The 21535-nt window shown below is 47.9% G+C and overlaps 3 protein-coding genes across 3 annotated transcripts; all 3 read right to left on the bottom strand. All coding sequences in view use genetic code 12, as the record gives it.

The window, feature by feature from the left end:
- Positions 1–6: 6 nt before the first annotated feature.
- BLM3 (Blm3p) lies at positions 7–6561 on the bottom strand (the record flags this gene model as incomplete). The annotated part of the gene is made up of 1 exon (XM_029036164.2): positions 7–6561. One exon carries the CDS (start codon positions 6559–6561, stop codon positions 7–9), a length of 6555 nt encoding a protein of 2184 aa, XP_028889055.2.
- A 254-nt stretch (positions 6562–6815) lies between these two features.
- CJI96_0005161 (uncharacterized protein) lies at positions 6816–8966 on the bottom strand (the record flags this gene model as incomplete). The annotated part of the gene is made up of 1 exon (XM_029036165.2): positions 6816–8966. One exon carries the CDS (start codon positions 8964–8966, stop codon positions 6816–6818), a length of 2151 nt encoding a protein of 716 aa, XP_028889056.2.
- A 1372-nt stretch (positions 8967–10338) lies between these two features.
- Positions 10339–11469, bottom strand: WOR4 (Wor4p; the record flags this gene model as incomplete). The annotated part of the gene is made up of 1 exon (XM_029036166.2): positions 10339–11469. One exon carries the CDS (start codon positions 11467–11469, stop codon positions 10339–10341), a length of 1131 nt encoding a protein of 376 aa, XP_028889057.2.
- Between the last annotated feature and the right edge of the window lie 10066 nt (positions 11470–21535).

Consider the following 21535-nt stretch of genomic DNA (forward strand, 5'->3'; position numbering starts at 1 on the left):
GTACCATCAAATGAAGTAGCTCTTCCACAACACTCCTTCCAAGTCTTGCATTTGAGATTCTGAAAAGACCTTGCTATCAACGTGCCATGTGTCTTGTCTGGTCTTCTTAAACTTCCCAAGAGTCTCTTTGGCAGTTCTTCCCACGGCTCCAACGACACCTGAAGCCTTGTTCGATAAGAGAGTGAGAAGCTCGGGTATCCATGGCGGTGGGGGTGACTGGAAGGAAAATGCATGAACAAGAGCACCGAGCCCGAGAGTAGCTCCGTGCATGATAATCGTTTCGGCATTGCTGACGTTCTTGAAGCCTGTTTTCCGATGTTGTTTTCTCACACGATCCAAATCAGCGGCGAACCGATTTTTGTATACCTCCACAAGCTCATCTATCACGCTTGGAGGAGAAGTGTGCACCAATCCAGAGAAGGTTGATGAGGCCGCCTCACGAATTTCGAGGTTTTTGTGGTACATGAGGGTCACGGTCAAATCAAAAATGCGTTGTCTTTGCAATTTGGAGAGGAAGAAAAGGTTCTTGAAGTAAATAGTTTCAATGAACTCTCCTAAAATGAAGAACTGAACGTTGTTTAAGCTGTCCTTGCTCAATTTCTCCAACATGACAACCACCTCTTCCAAGCACTTTGATTCAAAGGGTATCTGAGACACCTTCTTAAAAGTAGAAATGGGCTCAATGTTTCCGAGCTGACAAACATCTTTCATGGCAGTCAAGTGCAATAGGAATGGAGCAATGTACTTGCTGACAAACTCTTGATATTGGATAGCGATGCTCGTGTTGAGGGCTTGATTCAACCACGACAAGATCGTGGTAGCTGCACAGATGTACTCAGAGTTGAGGATCTCATGTGCTGATAAGTCCTTCACCTGCAATCTCCACGCCTCGACTTGCTCAAACAAGTCGGGTAGCTTTTGAAAGAGAGTGTGTTCCATACTTCTTCTGTACATGTACTCCAGTTCCTCATTACAAGCTTGAACAAAAGAGGCACAATCTTTCATTGACTCTCCGTAAAATGAAAATGATGTCACCGCGATTAAGGACCCAATTTGTTCCCTTATAGCTTGTGACTTGTTTGTGAGGTTCTTGAAACACAACTCGAGAATGTGACCAGGAGAAGGATATGCCCACGTCATGGAAGCCACAACCGAGCGAATGTAGCTTAGTCTAGTGGACTTGATTAAAGCGGAGTTGGAGTCGTTGTCGAGTCTAAAGTCTATCAACACTTTGAGCACTTCAGGAAACCTCTTGCAATCCACGTGAGAAGGAATCCACCAAGAGAAAATTGTCCAGATATTTTTCGTCTCCGGAGTCAAGTCATTTTCGAACAAGTTGGTCAAGAAAGCCACCAAGAATTCATCTCTTTTTTTCGCAAGTTCTGGAGAAGTGAACTTCGACGCAATAAGTAATCCTGATATCAACTCGCAAATGACGATGTGTGAACTTTTTTCGTCCTCAACATAGATATCCTTAATGATATTAATGAGATCATCAAAACGAAGCGTCTCGACAATGCCATTGGAAATAAGTGAAACTAACCCTGCCGTAGCAAATACGTCTGTGCCTTGAAAAGCAGAATTAGCTTCGTTATCGGTGACCCAAAGATTGACAATGTTATGAAACCATTCGGATGTCACGCAAGAGGCAAAGCCAGCAAGCACTCTTTGATCTTGCTCACGCAAGTTGAGGTCAAGATTAGGCTCGGGTCTCACTGCAATCATTGAGTCGTCCCAAAATAGCCAGCCACTGCTTGCCTTATGATCAATGTAGTAGTCTGGAGTATCAAAATTTGTTACTTCCTGCCTCCATGTCTCTGCGTATGGCATGTTGTTTTTTGGTTTGGTGTCTACTATTTTGAAGTCCCTCATCACGAAGCTCAAGTCATAAGCGTTACTCAAATTATAATTGTAAGCACCAAGCAAAAACAACTTGTTGAGAAGCTTGCTGATTCCCTTTAATGCTAAACGCACAATAAGCGGATGATCACTGGATGAGGCTTTCGTGAGAATCTGGAAAACGTCATTCCTTGTGGGTGCATCGAAGTCAACCTGAAGGTCTATCAAACATTGAAGGTTGAGAGAGCTCAACTTCCAGTGATTGTTTTGCTTTTCGTTGGTTACAACAGCATCCTCAATTTTCTCAAATTTGTCCGCGTACACTTCCCGTTTTTTCTCCTTTGCAAGAGTCACCGCCTTGATTTCCAAGTCGATAAATTCATCAGGAGGCCGTATGCTATCCACCATCTCGTGATCTATCAAGCATACCTTACTGGGAAGGCAAATGGTTCCACTCAAACTCTGGAAAAGTCTTTGGGCAAGTTCACTTACCTCAGGGCGATCGACTAGCATGGAACGGTGCAAGATGTCAATATACCTACCGAGGTAAGAAAAGTCGCCTTGCATCTTCGATTTGATACGTTTGAGTTGGAATATACTCAATCCACTTTCGATCTTCTTATGGTTGTCTTCCTCAAGTGCCCTCGAAAGAATCTTAAATGCTGTCCTGACAATGACATTATACGAGTTGTTCACACGCTTCATTGCATCTAACAAAGTAGCCTGCGCACGGTCCGATATAGCCAGGTATGTTGAGCAGGATGCTTTTGTGAGATCTTCTATCAATATTTTATCGAGGTCAGACATGTTTCTGGAGGTCGCGTGCAAGGCCACACGCATCTGATGGTATGATTCGATTCTGCTGCCAAAAGTAAGCCTGGTGAATGGTTTCCTTACTCTGTTGAGCTCCTGGATGTCATTCAAGTAAGTGAAGGATATCCTTGAGTGACTGTAGTCGAGGTTTCTTTCACGTCCAACATCTGCAAACCAAATATCGAGAACATATAGCAAGTGTTTGAAAATACGAATGTTGTCGTAAAGATGGGTAGTCAAGAACTTGAAAATGATATGCAAACTTTTCCCGACTAAGTGTCGTGTGCGGTGTACCTCGAGGTACATCTCATTTGCTCTGCGCTGCTCAATGTCATCACCAAAGAAGTACCTACTGGTGTAGAGTTTGCGCTCGCGGAAAGTAATGGCTGGATTGAGCGTGGTGAGATTAACCCCACCTAGCATGGGAGTTGCTCGTGCTGACTCATTGATTGGAGAGTCTGACTGACTCAAAGAGCCCACAGCGATGGGTTTCTTAAAAGTGGGTTGTTTTTCATCGATACTTTCGTTTGAGTCACTTTTATGAGAATGTAAGTATCCAGACATATCGATATCGAAAACCTTTTCAAGATCCTCAGTGAAATCAATGATATCCTTACCCTCAATATCATCAACAATCTTCTGCAAGTTTTCCTGGACACTCTCTATTCTTGCCTCATCTTTTGTACTGAACTTGGTGCTCTTCAAGTCACGAAGCTGCTTAAGCAAGAGTAATCTGTGCTGCAATGACTCATATTTGTGATCATTTAATTTTGGGATGTCTTCATCGAAGGAAGGATCAAAGAGGTATGAAGATCCACTTACACCATACCCGAGGTAAAGGAGATGCACACGAAGTTCGTCAGATAAGTCTAAAGAAATCTGAGATGTACCCTCTTTGTTCTTGATGATGTCTCTGAGAACTCCCAGTATTTTCTGTAGGGCTTTGGATATGTGTGCTTTAAACGTGTCCACGGCAAACCTCACACATTCTTCATCGGGTATAAACCAGTCAAAAGTGAGATTCTCCCGTGAGAATCTGTAGTCATCAAATTGGAATCCTCCCCAGCAATTTGCGTCTACGCCATTTCTAGCGACGTAGGCAGGATTTATAAGTCTCGTCTCATTAATTCTCATTTTCGTTACTGCTTGAAGCATCTGATTGAGCATGTAAGTGCTTGCGAACACGACGGATCCTTTGACATTGTCCATCAAGAAATAGGATAGCTTGTTCAATTTTGGGCCCAATGCAACGACATATTTTCCCGCATTTCCAATACATTCATTGAGTATAATCAAGTTCCAAAAAAGGGGCTGATCCAAGGGCTCAACATCAATACCAGTCCTAACTTTCCCAGCGCCATTCTCAGAGACCTCTTCTATCACTCGATCGATCAATGTTGGTGCAATTTGCTTGAAATATTTGGGGTCTCGCTTGATCAAACCGCCACAAATCTCTCCCACAACATCGGCGATAGTATGTACGGAATAGTCGAGCACAAAATTGAAGACCTCTTCCCTAAAGCACTTGAATATGTCGTCTGACATCGACTCAATCATTATAAAGAGAAATTTTGGGAGACAGTCACAGAGATCTTTTTCCAATCCATTGCTTTTTGAAGGATCTGGAATATTTCTGAGAAGCAAAAACACCCTCTCCAAAAAAGTTTTCATGAGCAACTTAAATGCTGTCGATGAGGACTTGAGTGCCTCCTCCTCAAGTTCAGGAGTGACATCGAAACGCACATCTGCGTCGTTGCTGTATAGTTTTGATTGCAAATACTCCAATTGAGAGGAAGTGAATTGGATTGCCAAGGCAGAGTCACCATCACCGTCGGTGAGGTCGTGAATGGGCACAAAGCTGGCCATTGCTGCAAATGCTTCAAGGGTATGCATAGTTTTCGTAAGGTCATTAGAATCAATGCCAGGCAACGCTAGCGTGAATAAGCGAGTCAAATGCACTCTGTATATGGGTGTGTTTGCAAAATACCGCACCAACTCGTCTAGTGAACGAAGGGCAGTTACCACTCTGTGAGTAGAGATAACCCCTTCTAAAGACTCATACAAGTCAGTGAGAACGCTCGAAAGAACTTGCTCGGCATCCATGGAAGCGAGAAGATTCAAACACACCAAGTAGTCATCAACTGCACTTGCTTTCTTGGACTGAATACCGGTTCTCACTATGGGCAAAAGATCCCTCACAAACCTCTCAACCAACTTCTTTGAAAGCTTGTGTTGGTCGGGGAGAGAATAAAGGTTCCCAGTGGCCTGGTTCTCCAAGTTGTATCTTTTTTGGAATTGGTAAATCAAGCTTAAAATGAACTTTGAGATGGGCCTAGACCATTCGCCGCTATTTGACGGATGCACATAACTCTCAATGGCGTTGAGCAATGTCTCGATATGCTCCATGATACCACCACGCTCTAAAGAGCTCTCACCGTTTATGGAGAACACAATAGCGCTGGAATAGCCATGGAAGAACTTCGTTTTGAGAGAGCCAAATTTCTGGACATTGATGCTCAAGCTATTAATGAGGGCGTTGATTAAATGCAAAAATTGCCCTTCAGTGAACACACCATACGGCCCATGCTGAGAAGAAAACGACGAGTCTTTCGAGACTTTTGTCAAGAATGCCATGGCTATTGTGCCTAAGCGCGATGTGAGATGAGAGTCGACACCATTAGACCTGCTAAGTTTCGACCACATGAAAAACAAGGCGGAAAGGTAGTGTCTTATATCCGTTTCGGACTTAGCATCCTTTTGTAATGTCAATGGCAACATGCACATGGTAGAGAGCACCAAGGAAGCATTGGGAATGGAGAATTTGCTTCCCAAATGCTTGAATATTTCAGGGAGCGCCTCCTGTGGATAGAAACTCGATGATCTCTCAGCCAACTTAAGGAGAAGGTTCATGTCTTTCTTTTCAAACGACTCGAACGAGGCATCCACCCCCGGGAAATGATTCACAAGCTCCAAGTAGACAGGTTCCCAGGGAAGCGTGAACCCTGCGTCTTGCAAAAGATCCACATCTTTTGTAAGTAGCTCAAATGTCTTGATATACACCCGCAAGTTTAAATGCTGGCCCCTGCAGCAGCAAATGGCATAGTAGACTCTGGCCAATGCCATTCTGAGGGTCAATGGCATGTCGTATTTCATTTTAAGCCACACGAGGAGCTCGTGAGTCCAGATTCTAACTGACACCACGGCCGCCGACTTAGGCAGCTTCTTGTGCTGAGAGGTTTCCCCTGAGTCAAAATCATCCACACTCTCTTTGAGCTCCTCCTCATCGTCCATCTCAGAATCATCCTCGTACTCATCTTCTTCTTCGTCTTCCACATCGAGATCCTCGTGTGAAAAATATGTGTTCGTCTCTTCATCATCAGTGGACCTCGCCTGCTCATTGTTCATTTCGAAAAGGTTCGTTTCAAGAGCTAGATCAATGTCGGAGAGACCTGCCACGTTTCTTAGCGAGGCCAAGTCTTTGGCGGTAATCAGAACGGATCCTTGAATGTCTAAGCTTTTTACAGCAATATATAGATGTGCAACTATATGACTGAGGAATTTGGCACGATCCTTGGGGTTCTCTGGTTGGTACGGAAGCAAGCTGGGCAAATTGAGTGACCTGGGTCTTGATCTGGCGAAAAAACGGCTCTTGGGGTCCAATTGGTGCTTCAAAAGCTCCTCCTCATTTACTGGATAGTCCAAATTGTAGTGTGCCTCTCTGTCAGTCTCAATGGTTCCGTAAGATGGTCTTCTGCGTTTCTGGATACTCAATTCCGTGTTGGGGGTCCACGGTCTGCCTCCATCTCCAGTGCTGTTGTTGCCTGCGGCCAATTTCCTAACGGGAATTGGCACCGCCAAATTTTCATTGCCGGTATTCTTGGAAGTCGGAGATTCCTTACCTGAGGCCATGCTAAAATTTGGTAGGGTTTTGTCTGCTCAGTCAAGGAAATACACTGCTTGAAGAAGTTTGTGAAGCCGCCGTTCAGTGCCCCGACTTTGTTCATCCATTGCCTTTGTGGCGCGTGTGCAGGAAATGAATAATCACCTATTTCAGTCTCCTCACAAGATACAGCGCTTAGAGCCCTATCTAGGTGCAGGATCCCCATTTGCAGCCATTTTGCCCTTGCCACTTTTCTCCTTCCATTCATCTTCTAACAGTCTCCTCACTTCTTTTCCGCCATTTCGATCATCTGCTGCACTTGTTGCCTACAAAGATCCTTCAAATCCGCCACATCGGCCTTAAGCTCCTCCACTCGCTCGGACTTCTCTCCAATCACTTCTAAGAGCGTTGTTTCCCGCTCAACCTTCTCGTCTAGAGTTTTCTGCAACTTCTGTAGCTCACTTTCCACGGTTTCAAGCTTTGTTTGTAAATCTTGCTTTTCAAGAATCTCTTGTTGCGCCTCATTTATTTCCTCGGAGAGCTTTGCGTTCTCCTCCTTGAGTGTGAGCACCTCCAACTTCAATCGTCTGATACTGCCACTCATCTTGCTCAAGAGCTGGATATTCTTTCCACCCTGGGATGCTGGGATTCCTGATCGGTCAACGGAGTTTCTCCAGTAAACCAGCTCATCGTCTGGAGCAGGCACACCTTCGGTGGCTTCGAAAGATTCAAGGTCATCGGCAAGAGACACTGCCAGAAGATTCTGATGAGAGAGGTTGCTCTGATCGAATGAGTTGCCAAAAGCAGCTGGCGTCAGCAGATCACCCTCCATGATTGTAGGCACCAGGCTTGCCGAGTGGCCCCTGTTGTGGTGTTCCATGTTGATATGGAGACCAGAGTCCCTGAGTTTTCTTGATTGCAACTGGGCAAACGAGTCAACACTTTTGCCACCTCCAAGACTAGTTTCTCTAAGCACTTGAATCTGCTCTTCAAGACTTTCGATTTTCTCCTTGAGCTTGTTCTCTTGCACCTCGGTGTTGTGTCTGTCTGCATTGAAAATCGTCGTGAGCTCCTCCTTTTTAGCCTCGGTATCTCGAAGCTCTTCTTCTTTGACAGAAATTTGAAACTGTAGATCGCTGTTAGCGGATTCCAATTCACCAATGCGCTGCGAAAGTCTCTCCCCTTCTTCTTTGAGGGTCAATATTTGAGAATTGAGACGACGGATCTCGTTCTGGGCCTTAATGTTTCCCTTTTTGAGTGAGCTCGACAGCTCTTCAAGTGCCTCCAGCTTGCTGAGAAGCTGTGACTCTATAAGCTTCCAATTTTTCTGTGAGGATACGTACTGTTGCTGGAGATTTTTATGTGCCTCTGATAACTTAGCATACTCCGAGTACGCAATATGCTTAGACTCTGCCTCCGTGGATGACTTGATCTCGCTATCAGTATCCAACATCAGCATTTTCATGAAACCCTCATTTTCCAGACGAAGAGCTTCGATCTTGGACTCCAAGCGGGAGATTTCGGCACCGCTTTCCTCCTTCAAGGTCCAGATCTCTTCCTTAAGCAGATTAATAGTGTCATCACGCAGCTTCACGTCCAAAGCCAGCTGGTTCTGCGTCATTTGTAGCTGGATCTTCAACTCATTGAGTTCCTTGTTGGCATTTCTCTTTTCCTGAAGTTCGAGCTCGTACTGCTTCTGCGACTCTTTATACTTGGCCTCCCAGTTTTTCACTTTTTCTACCTCAAGTGCCAGTTGCGCCGCTGAGAGTTTTTGGTTATTGTCCTCGAGCATCTCTAGAAGCTGGGTTACTGACTTGAGTTTGTGCGTCTTCATGATGTTTTCCACTTCTTCGAGCCTCAAGAGCGTGTCCTGGTTTTTCTGGGAGTACTCTTTGAGAGAGTTCTCTAGCTTGGCGTTTTGAGCAGCCATAGCTCTCACTTTTTCGTGGAGTTTGATTTCCTTTGCCGAAAGCGCCTGTCCCTCCTCCATGAGCTGCTTGATCACCGCATCCTTATCGGCCAATTTTTTCAGCACATCCTGGCTTTCAACGTTTTTGGAGATACATGCTTTCAATTGCCTATTTTCTTCGGTCAATGCAGCGCTACGGACTCGTAGCTTCTCGAGCTCCTTGTTCAACGCACTCACCTCATCCTCCAGACGTTCATTGTCCTCTTTGGGCTCTTCCGCACTTTGGTCTTCAGGCTTGGGACTCTCACGTACGCTTTCTCTTTCAGCTGCTTGTCTTTTCTTCTTTTTTGCCGCGAGAGCCAATCGTTCTTGCAAAGTTAGTCTTTTGGGCTTTTTCGGTTGATCCTCCAGCTCTGGTTGCGGCAGAGGTGTTGGGGTAATTTCTGCCGACGGCTGAGGCGTCTGAGGCGGCTCTTCTTGCGGCTGAGGTGACTCTAGCGGTGAATTGATGGGTTCTTCGGCCATTTAGAGTTGTTGGTTGTAGTCTCAAGGTTATGGTGAAGTTTGGAGTTATTGCACGTGCCTGATCGTGTGATATGCGACACGTGACTAAAATAAAAACCACAAGTGACTTTCACGTGTATTGTGGCACGTGACGTAACTCACGTGCTATATACATTGATCTATCTTTGACCAGCCTATACTGGCTGGATGGACAAAATCCACCACCACATTGTGTAATTCTGTAAACTTATGGCAGATTGCTCACAGGCCCCCTCAAAGCACGACTATCATCGACTAGGTAGGGTCCCCAGCAGTGTGAGGAAACAATGGCACTTTTGCGTAACGCCATTGTCCCTGGTCTACTCCACTTTGCAACCAAGGGTTGCTAAAGCTGGGGATCTGAACTGGCGTTGTTTATGACAAACATCGACTGTACAATGCTTTCTTACGATATGAAAAAGATCATCTGATTTTTCATCGGCAGCAGCCTCACTTGGTTATGCATTGAGTACGAAGCAATAACTACCAACTGCCAAAGAACGAGCAGGAGCTCTAAGTATTTGTAATGTGACTACTTTGAAGTTAAAAGGAAAAAGAATCACTTTCAAAATCTGCCAGACAGATTTCTGGTATGCTGCTGCTTTCCATCCCCAGGAGTCGAGAACTGTGTCGAACGATTGTCCGTGGTCGTCTATCGGAGTGTGGCTCCATGAGCAGGAGTTTGCTTGGCTGGAGATCGGTCAATAGAGGTCCGAGCAAATGAGCTGACTTCAGTTGAGGACCCTTTTTCATTGTCTCCGAATGGTCGTTTGAGCCCTGGTTGGGTCTGTGTAACCAACGCAAGACATTGTTCGGACTCAATTTGACAAAAACCTTGCTGGAAAAGGGCAATTGCAAGGTACGTGATGCGAATTGAAAAGAGTCACTTGTGGTTTGTTAAAAGACCTTCCGATTATGAAGAGTATTACGAATATTGTGTGATTTCTGGCGTTCGTCATAATGCACGACAATAGTTTGAAAAGAGCCAATTGCAAGAAGGAAACGCATCTGCTAGACCTACCTCGTAATTGCCTAAAGTTATACTGTGATACGGTGCACCTTCTTTGTTTGACCGGGCCCCAACCACGTTCTACTTTCCTGAATTCTTTGATTGGAGTTGCCAGGGATGGCTGGCAAGTTTCTTGCAATTGAACAGGAGGGCCATCGCCATCTTGCCATGGCTTCTAACCTTTGCAAGTACGAACAAGGTTAGAACCCTTGTTGACTTTGGTAGGCTTCATGCTGGTGCCGACGAGAATTGCCTTTTGTCTACAAACGCTTTTGGCAATCAATATTAGTACAAACTTTCTAGAAATCAAATCTACGGCCCCCCGTCCTGCGCCTTCCCTGGCAGTCACCTCTTCGTCTGCACCTGTTGCACCACCGAAGGCAACAGCGGGAGCTTCACGGGAGCATCGAGAATGTCCAAGATTCTCGGCAACGTCGCCAGCGACCCTTGCGGAGTATTCAACGACGACGACGAAGTGGAGGGCTTCGGATGCGCCAGCAGCTCTTTGGGCGCCTGCGGCGCCTCTGATGACTGGGTGGACTCTTCGGTCTTGGCCCCGGTGTCTTCGCTGTCGGGCCCCACCGATGTAGAGAAGGGCGGCGTGGGGGGCAATAGCGACTGTCTTCTTGGCGACGCCGAGTGTCTACAAGGAGACACAGAGGTTCTTGACGGCGATGTCTTGACGGTGGTGTCGTCCATCTCCAAGTGCTTAAAGTCGGCCTTGGACTTTCTCTTGCCGTGGCCCTTTTGCAGAATGTGCGTATTGAGGTGGTTCAACGAGCCATAGGCCTTGGTGCACCCGGGGTATGTGCAATTGAAGATGCGTTCAATCTGAAAGTACCGCCTGCGGAACCTTCTTTGCTTTGGCTGCGCCGCCGCCACTCGCTGGTGGAGGTACTCGTGGGGGAGCTGGTGCTGGTGGAGGTGGTAGTGAGGCAAGTGGTGTGGAGGATAATGCTGGTGATGCGGAGGGGAATAATGCTGATGTGGTTGTTGATGTGGTTGTTGATGTAGGTGTTGCTGCTGGTGAGGGTGAGCCACCACCATGGGCTGTTCAGGCAAGGGCTGGGCCGACGGCTGGGCCATCGGCTGGGCCAAGGGCTGTGGTTGAGGCGGCATGGGGTACATGGGCACCAGGCTCATGGGCGTGGCCACCATTGGCTGGGCCAAGTAGTGTTGCTGAGGCTGAGGCTGCTGCTGGGGCCCAAACGCTTGCGATGGCGGCCCCGAGATCGACAGCTCTCTAGGTGGAAGCCGCTGTTGCAGCGGTGGCATGTAGTGGTAGGCTCCCGACAGGTGGAGATCAGGAAGCTGCTGGTGGAGATGGGGTAGGGTGAAGGAGGGGGGCAGTTCTCTGTGGAGCGACGGGAGCGGGAGCACTGGCGGCAGCAGCATCAGCAGCAGCAGCAGCAGCGACGGTGGGTGCAGAAGCGGCTTGTTGTTGAGCACCAGCTTGATCAGTGTTTTTGGCGACATGACTGAGGTCATTCCAGAGAAGCGAACTCGAATGTGGCGAGCTTAACTCTAGCAAATTCCAATGGAGCGAGCTTAACTCTAGCAAATTCTAATGAAGCGACCTTGATTTGAGCAAGTTTGAGTGCAGCGAGCTCAAATTACAAAGTGAGCGAGCCTAAAGCTTGTTTAGGTTACCCAAATTCAGCGGAACCTTGACCAGTGAAACCTTGATCAATTGAAATCACAAGCGTGGGATCTGTGTAAACGTCAGCTCGGTATCAACTAGGGAGCAGCTTGGCAGCGTACAAAAGTGTAGAGTCCAGCTTAACACGGTAGTGGACTGGGCCAGGGGCAGATTCTGGAGATATCAACAAAAACCTGGGCTTTTCCTTCAATTAATGTGAAGCTTACTCTGATGAGCTGATTGTGATGCAGGTGGACCCTGAACGATAAGAGAAAGGGAGCAGATGAAACAGAGTCGATAGGCGGAGGAGTCGGGAGCGGTATATATATGGTCTGGGGAGGTTCTGGGGGTGGGGAGGGAAAGAATAAGGAAAGAAGGAATTGGGGGAGATTGGAAGGCGGTGGGAGGTCTTTAAGAAAGGAATGGGGAAGAAGGAAGGATCCAAGGGCGAATCTTTTCTTTTTTCCTTTTCGCAAACTGCAACAATAACTAAATAAATAATAATTTCGATTTAATTTTGGTCTGTCTCTTTTTGACCATTTCACATGCATAGAACATAATAGGCGGCGCGTAATGGAGCCTTGCGGCTGCGTCGGTGCGGTTTGCGTGGACAATGCTGCGTATATGCGTTGCCGGCACCTGCACACGGGTGGGAGCTTGGGAGGGTTCGTGCCCTTACTAGGGCAGCTCCTGCAGCAGGGCGCATGAGGGCGGTAAGCAGCGCTCGCAACCAGAGGGACCCGTTCTGTAGATGAACATGCACGACCAGAAGCAAGGGTGAATGGTGGGGTGCAGGAACGTGGAGCTCCATAGAGTGGGGGAGCATTCCAGGTGGCTCCGATCCTTTCCACGTGATCTGCCGCTTAAAAATAAGAGTTGAATAGATGACCATGTGTGGATGGTGAAGCGCGAGGGTGTCTGCAGTACGGCGATGCGACAATGCACGCTTATGCTGGGTGCCGTCGGCGCCCCTGCATCCGGGTTCCGGCGGGCTGATAAGCCTGGGCTTACGGGGACGGTGGACTGCAGACACGCGGGAGCCTTCTACCGATTAGGCAACGGCATAGAACCCTTATAGCCCCCATTGTTCCATACATCACTCGCAGCACGTCACACTCCCCACAGCCTTCGAAAGATATGCGGGTTTTTGACTATGGACATTTTCGAAAAAAATGACTAGCTCATTGACAGATGATTTGTATATCCCGCGTAGGCGTAGACAAAACGGGTAGGAAAGACGAAATGGGGAAACAGAAAGGGAAAGACCAAATGGTGCGGACAAGAAAGAAAGAGAGTAGAGGGAAAGTAGAAGAGCACAGAGAAAGTAGAAAGAGCACAGACAAAGTAGAAAGAGAGCAGAGAGAGAGAAAGAGAGTAGAGAGAAAGAGAGCAGACAAAGTAGAAAGAGCAACGTACAAAGTGGGAAAGTCAGCGGAAAGCACAAAGTCAAAAAAAAGCAAAGCAGACCAGATGCAAAGAAGCAGGAAAGCTGTGACAAGAAAGTCGTGAGAAGAAAGTCGGCAGATGCTGTAAAGCGTAGGTGATCAGCGACATGGCACTTTTCAAATGCCTGGAGGGGAGCGGTGGAGACAAAAAGAAAGAAAGACAAGGAAGCGTCGTAGAGAAATCAGCAAGGCCAGCGAAGCCAGCGAAGCCAGCGAGGCCAGCGAGGCCAGCGAAGCAGCGCAGCCTGCGAGGCCACGGCTTGGGCAAATGCGGCGATTTCAAAGTGGTCCTCGTTGACGAAAAGTTCACGGGCAAACAAAGCTTCTCGAGCGCCACCTCCACCACCTGCGATCGATAGGCCCCTGCGATTGCGGTTGGTCACCTCGGCAAGATCGATCCACAAAACCAGCGTGACCCGTAGTTTTCTGTGGTGGTGGTAACCCACCGTTGGTTGTAATATCAACCCTTCACTTGTCGATAATCTCCTCAATTGGAATTCACATGGTGGGTTCATTGTTCAGTGTTGGAGTAAGTGTGCTCCAAGACTCTTCCATGCTTCACCCTGGATCTTCATGCTTCCCCCAGAAATCCACCGCCGTGGTATCTTCAGTGCATTGGTATCGTCGATCAATACCCACTCCGCAACAGCTTGCACAATCGTCGTCTTCACCGCTCACCGCAGCCAAGCCAACTTGACGATATCCTAGGCAGTCCTTTGCACGTCCTTTGCACGTCCTCGGCTCTCCTGCTCAAGCCACGCATCGGCAAGCTGTTCCTTTTGTGGTGCTGGCCAGGATTCACCGTTGTCAAAGAGATGGATCTTCTGTGTCGCCCATCACCAAGTTGTCGTGCCCCACAACGGAAGGAAACGGCGGTGATTTAACCCGAGGATCGAAACAGGATGCTTTTACGGGTGTGGGCGTGAGCGTGGGCGTGGGCATGGGCGTCAGCGTCGGCGTCAGCGTAAGCGCCAGCGTCAGCGTAAGCGTCAGCGTAAGCGTCAGCGTAAGCGTCAGCGTCAAGCACCGTTGCCTAATCGGTTTTTCCTCAACAGATGCCTCCCTGCCGCTTGCACCATTTAGCCGACGGGGGGTTTTTGGTTTTTGGCTAGCGCCTTGCTGGTGTTTCTGCCGCCGTGCAGAGGAAGCTTTTAAATGTTCGCTCTAAAGGCTTTGTACCTTGTAGCCGATTGCTGGGGACACCCTGCTGCCACAAAACCCTCGATCTGGGCCATCCATCAAGAACGAAGCCGTGCTTTCTTGTCTCTTGTCCTTGGGCTGTCCTTGGGCTGTCCTTGGCCTGACAGCCCCTGGGCTGTTCCTTGGGTGTTCTTGGGCTCTTGTTCGTGCTTTGGCGGTGAATGTTTTAGAGCTCCAAAAATTCTTCTGTGGCCCCAATGTGTGGCCCCAAGAATCCTTCGGTCGCCTCGACAAAGCGTTGGGGTCGCCGTTGCAATGACACAAAACCCGTTTGCGTTTTGACTGGTGCCTCCTGGGTTGCAAACCATCCTCACGGGAGAATGCAAGCAATTGAGACGCCCTCGCCTCGAGTAACCGTTGCATGCTACATTTACGCTGCGACGGTGGCCATGGTCAATTTTGGTATGGCCAATGGCGTAGCCGTTGAAGGGAAGCCCGTCGGTGCTCGTTTTAACTCCGGGAAGCACCTCGTCTATTTGATCTCGCTGGCTGGGGTTTGTGCACGAAGTTAGTTGTACCTACGGTGCCCAGAGATAAAAAGGGTTACTTATGCACTGCTAATGCTGCGCTATTTTATTAGCGTCTGGCAAACCCAGAAGCATTGGAGGTGAATGTCGAAATCCCATTGGGCTCATCTATGTCACACCTTAAGTATTGTTTGGTTTTCTCCCGTCGAGGTTTAGTCACAATTGCCTAGGGTGTATGGTGGCTTTTTTCATATGCTCAATTGCCATTAGCTTCACAATATCTCCATTGAAGGGCATGAAGTCAATTATTGGGAAATCCCTGTTCCCAGAATTCAGGACGGTACTCACTTTTTTTTCTTTCTTGACGACGAGGGCAAAGACGCGGTCTCCAGCTAGCCGGTTGCTTCAAGCCAATTTTTGTTGAACCCCTGGATTTCGGCTACCCTCTGGATTTCGGCTACTACTTGCAAGATGTGATGAAAATGAATTGAGGTACTCTCATGCTACTCTACGCAAGATTGCTATTTCTTGAACGTCAAGGTCAGCTAGACTCTTCCATGTTGTTCGATCGACATAAAGAAACCCAAACAACCAAAAAGCCTAGACGAGGTAACGGTATATGTCTCTGATTTTATCGACGTCAAGCTTCTAGATCTCTACAATCCCCTTGCTCCACATTGCAACCATCATGATAAATCAAAACCCTCTGTCAGGAGAATTTATATTCTTTAGTGGTGAGCCATTATCCTCTTAGCGCATAGGGTCTAATTATATCGACTAGACTTGCTCCACTTGCCTCTGGTCGTATATGCGACCTTAGAGCCCACGATTCTACATTCGGATTGCTTCCTGTAGCCTCTCGAGTCGGATCATTTTTTTGAGACTTTCTTAGGCATAGAGAGGGAACTTAGACGACGATTATGCTCCTCGGTTGAGTAGGTGCTCTTAAATTAATTGCCAACGGCAGGAGATGCCCCCCAATGACGTGGAACATATACCTAACCGAGCAGTTCGAGCCGCCACAATCAAGTGAACAGATTGGTAAGGCTGAGACCTTTGCCAGAAACCGCAGGTGTTTCAGGAACAATGTCGCTTCTCTGCTCATCGCCTGGACGAATAGCTCCCTCTATCCTTCTACTCCTAGATGCCATTTTCAACCTTTGCAAAAATATGTGTTTATTTCTCTTTCTCTCGTGTAGCTGCCTGCGATTTCGGTACGCTGCATCCCCGTTCGCCAGGCACTTTAGCCGGTGTTGCACCCCGGGGCGCTTATGTCTAAACGCCAAAATGTATCAGCAGCGTATTGTTGCTGGAGGTTGCAATCCACGGTGCATTCCAGGGGTCGGAAAATGAAACAAAAAATACTGTTGGGGATGAAAGGAGAAAATTAATGCCAGTACTGCTTTGGAGGGGCATGAATATGAGGCAATTTTCAACGAGGAATCCCACGGGAGGAATGTGGGGTTGTCAGAAATTCGCTCAGCAGAGATTTAGGCGACTTTTTAGTCCCGTGGGTAATTAATCACGGTTTAGCTGCCTGGCATTTGCAGGGGAAAGGTGATCGGTTTCCTCAAGTAGAGCCCTGTTTCCTCCGATATCAGTTCAAATTAGGTGTAATTTGTTTTAATACATTTGAAGAAATCATTGCATCATGGTTGTCTGATGATCTTCCTCTCAGACCGTTCATTAGCACATACGGGAACTTCCCCAAGGCTCGCCGAAACAATAGGACGTAAACACGAATTCTCGGCTTGTCCCCATTTCTCCCTATCCTTCAGCAGGCTTCAAAAGTAGGGGGTTTTACTAGGAGGATTAATGTGCTCATAAGTTGCAACTGGCAATAAGCAACCTCCCCAGGAAAACCCATGACCTTTTCACGGACCTTCAACCCGCCGTTCTCACCACCGCAGCCTTCGTTTGAAAAACTAATTTTTTTCTTTTCAGACCTCCCTGTGTCCTCTTCATGGGGCCCATTGTCTCCATGCGACACAGAGCCACACAATAGTTTCCATTATTTTCGTCTCAAGAGACCCATTTTCCACCCCCGCAAGCGCCTTGGTGCCACAAAGAAATGGGGATAATGCCCTGCCCCTCCGGGAGGTTTGCGACATTAGAAAGCAATATTGTCTCCCATATTGTCTCCCATATTGTCCTCAGGCAACGTACATCAAGGCCCTGAGCTTGCTTCCGCGAGCGCAGCATGGTAGATCAGGGCCAGAGAGGTTGCGACCAAGAGCGGGTGTTTTAGATGGGCGTTTCACAATGGGCGCCGTATCGCCAGGCCCTTCTGATTGTTCACACATGGCATTGATGGAGCCGACAATGGGGGAGGCGCTGGTCCTGATGGGGGGCTGTTTACGGAGAGCCAAGGCTACGTTCTGATTTTCCAGTTCTAGCAGGGATTAGCAGCATTGTTGTTGATTTCTAACGTTTTGAAAAAAAATCTGCAATAGTCAGGAAATGGCTCGTTTCGTCGTTTACGCAACGTTCTTTGTCTCTCCATTGGGATCTGATTCTATATTCCCAATCGAAACTAGCGCTCAAGAAGAATGGTTTGACAACGACAACGACGATCGCTTCAAGCACGATAAGCGCTTAACCAAACGAACCAGTTAGCAAGCACCTATGGCATTCAGGGCTGTCAATCTGTCACCAAGCAAGCCTCATCAAACACCCTAATTCTCCAGGTTTTGACAACACCACCTAAGCAATTACAAATGTGATTAATCATGACGCTACAAATGCCACCCCATCTCTGGCGCCTTCCCTACTTCCACTGTCACCTCGTCAACCAATTATCTCCGAACAAACCCTTCACACCGAGGCTATGGCCCTCCTCCAGAGACACAAAAACGGCCAATTTGCTGGAGCTCTGCCAGCGTCTCTCAGCCAGCGGCTTGCGGATTTTCCGATCTTCTAGATCGCCGTTGCATCCCCAGCGTTCCCCTAACTGTCTAGCGCCCAGGACATGAGACATAGAACAAGGTGGCATTAGCTCTGCTGCAACGCAGGGCACAAGTGCGCCATTGTCAAGCGTGTCCCAAGAGATCCATTGAAAAACCCATAAGCCCGCTCAAACTTCCTTCCATGACACACCAGCCACAATGGTGCCGGGGCCCGTGCATTTTTCTTCCCTTTTTGCTCTTTCGCTATTTCGCTATTTTTGTGGGATTCTTCGTTGGCCGCTGTACCTAAGCCCCCGTAACCTTCTACGGCGATTTAGTTGCAAGATCCTGTCCATCAAGCCTCACAGGGGTCTCTCAATTCCCCAGGTGAGAGAGGTCCAGGGGTGTGCCGCTTGTGGGCCCCGGCCGTCACAGGAACTGATTGAGCGGCGGATCAGTGGATCTTTTCCTCTATTTTTTGGGTTTGGGTTTTGTTTTACTCTTTACTATTTTCGTTCTTCCACTTCGCTTCCTCTAGGGATTGACTATCTGGTCGTCCACATTCCATGCTGCAAAGAAGTGCGGCTCGTTTGCAGCCATCTGGTGATCCTCGCCTCCACCGCATGTGAAGAATCACCTGCCAACTCTCCTTTCTCCTTTCCCACCGGAGCTTTTGTGGCCCCTCATTGTCCCACACGTGAGCACACGATTGTCCTTGTTCTTTGTGTGGGCCTTTCGGGGACGTAGGCTGTTGTTGCTGACAATGGGCATGATGTTCAAGTGGGGCCTGGGTTACAGTTACGTTGGAGGTGCTGGGACGTGGACGGTGCCACTGGTATGATAGGAAGCTTTTGGTGGTGGACCATTGTGCAAATTTGCCAGATGGAAGCGTTTTGGCTACAGGAAGGGGCAATGCTGAGCCATGGTGCTTTTGGAATGTGCCCGAGGCTCAGCGGGCTGAGGTGGTGGAACCTCTACTTATTGGAACCTCTTGCCTTGGTGGGAAATAAGCGGGTGGTTTGCTCTAATTTGTGACTCTGTGGGCTGGAGGACGTTTGATATGTGCTACTTGCTGGGACTTTTCTTTGCAGCTCTACGGATTTAGTTCTCGGAACAATGCCTTGGCGACGATGCACTCTTGGACCCTGCCCTCTGGGACCCTGCCCTCTGGGACCCTGCTGGGACCCTGGCGTGTTTTGGTTTGGCAGAGGGAAATCTGTCAAGGAACAGCGCTAACTTCCGATTTTGGGTGACACTTCCATTGAACTACGCTCAAATGTGATTGTGAACTACGTCTGTGAAGTAGTCGGTGAACAACGTCAATGATGCTGTTTACGTAAACCACCTTTTCTGCCTCATTTGGAAAGCCTCCTCCGGATCATAACCTTGTACTATCCACGTTGCCTAAACCCAAAAGTCTAAAGTCTCAGGAACTGCTGCGGACAGCCCCATGCACCGAGGTAAATTGGAAAAAGTCAAAATTAAATGCTAAACCGATAGAGCAACGGGAAGCATTGGCTCGAGGCTGCATTGTTGCTACTTTCAAAGGGGAGGGGTGCAACAGCACTGTTTCTTCCGTCGAAAAGTCACTCAGACCAAAATTCATCACAACTTTCCCGACTTTGGCCACTACCAAATACGTAAATAAGGGACAGTGCATAAGGTTAGCCTTTAGTCTTTAGCCACGCTCGGCGAGATCGTACTTAGGACTCGCTTTCACTGAAGTGAAGCGAAGACGTAGTTTAACGCAAGTAGTTTAACGCAAAAGGCTAATTAGGGCAGCCAGAGGGCTCTGCGAGGAATGACGAAATAACGCTGGAATGTCTACAGTTACGGAAGTTTCCGCCATGTGAGGGCTCCGTATGGCTTGTGGCCACATGAGATCTCAGTAGAGGGTTTTGACAATCTGGGAAAAATCGACTGAAGTAACGTTGCCATTCTCTTGGTCAACGACTCCTCCTGGAAGATATTGCACCCAAATGAACTAAGGTGTATTTGTCACGTGGTATAACACGTGACGCGTCACGTGCTGCTATCCTCTTCTGCCTCGCGCACTGTTTCCACTCATCCGAAGCGGCTCCGATTTTGTCCATCAACCTATTTATCCGACCTTCTTCGCTTCCGTTCTTCCAGAAAACCAATACTCGGGTATTCGAGCTGACAGAGGTTCGCCTAATTTTCGTGGTGGCCGAAAATGCCTCTTTCTTCAGATCACCACTAGCAATGTAAAGTTCGATATCTGCAGAATCATGTTCAACAACACCACAGCTATTGTATTGATTTTGCATCACTTGCTCCCACCAGCATTTAGTTCAAAATGTGAACTACTTAAGTGACTTTAATATAACCTTGCAATCAAAGAGCTCGATTCGATGCCCCTGAACTACAAGGCTCATTTCTGGTCGACAAAGTTCATCTGTAACAAAAAATAAAATAAACCCTCCTTTCACCGCAAGCAAACCCCTCTCAACCTAACTCTTGTCCCAGCTACTCTGTCGCCTCCACTTTACTAGTCGACCGCTACCGATCTCTGAGTCCTCGGTTGCAACGTGACGACTGCCGTACCCCTTTTCCTCCAGCAGACTCATTCACGGTTGAAATGAGTAAGTCAGATTTTATTTCAGCTTCTCTTCATGGTCACACTTGCATCGTGTCGGTCATACTAGGTGAACCAGGACAAAAATATCGATCAAAATCGACGTCTAAGCAAAGCAACATAAGCAACAGCCACAAGAAATTCTTCTCCAAGATGCAACCACAATGAAGATACTCTTTGAGCAAATAGTCTCATCTTGCTCTCAAGAGCCATTTTGCAGCCAGTGCGACTCTCGGATTAACTGTGTATGTGGGCTCGATCTGAGTCACTCGACGCTCAGAGGCTACTGCAAAAAGGCAAGTGCGAGGCTCCGCCCATCGGCTCCGAAGAAGTCTGACCATCAAGCAAAACCCTGCCCCTTTCTCGCATCCGGTCTGGCCATTTCGGTCATCCTGATAATATAAACTTTCTGTTTCTCGTCCCACGGCGCCCATTGGTCCGAATGAGTCAGCCTCTTGTGAGCTGGTCCCCAAAGGGGCAAGCTTTCTCCTGCACATAGGCGGGCCCGCCCAGCTAAAATTTCTTTTTTGCTTTCTTTTTTTACCCACCGCGCGCCTCGGACTTTCCTGACCACACGGCGAAAAGGAAGCCTGGAAAAACTCGCTGCACTATATAAGGCGCCCATTTCCCCCAGCTCAAACGGATTCTTCGATACATTCAAATCAAAATATCAAGTCAAATCAAAAAATGCCAGCTGCTACACCCATTAAGATGACCGCCGAGCAGAAGGAGGCGCAGATCATGAACGAGATCAGGAAGAACAACGCCAAGTTCGAGCCCAGGTTTGAGACTACCTTCTTTGGCAACTTCTTTGGCATTGCCTTCAAGACGAATTGAGCAAGCTTTCTGGAATACTAATGATGTCAAGTCCATTTCCTGAGCAGTTTAGATAGCTGCAACTCATCAAATCAATCGAAAATCTAAAACAGAAGCATAGCTTTTGGCCCTGGATGGTTATAGACTAATAGACTAATGTGTAACGACCCACGATGTAGAACAAAAAAAAAAGTACTAGTCCTTCGATTATTCTAGTCGAGCTTTTGCCCTGGTGCTGTGCGGCGAGCGGGGTCTGAGGGGTTGAAGTCGTTGAGCGGTTTTTTCGCAGCCGGTGGGGGGCCAATGAAGTTGTTGATAAGACCTATGCCCCCATTGCGTGGGGGAGCACCTGCTGGCTTTAAGAAATGGCTCTATGAAGTGAGGGGCAATTAGGGCTCAGATTAAGTGTATTAGCGTCAAAGTTGCTGCAAAAGGAGGTTCATGGGCCAAGATTTTGCTGTGGCTCTTAGTTTGGTGAGCCCACATAATGCCTC

This window comes from Candidozyma auris, chromosome 7 (genome assembly GCF_003013715.1).
Source record: "Candidozyma auris chromosome 7, complete sequence".
NCBI lineage: Eukaryota > Fungi > Ascomycota > Pichiomycetes > Serinales > Metschnikowiaceae > Candidozyma > Candidozyma auris.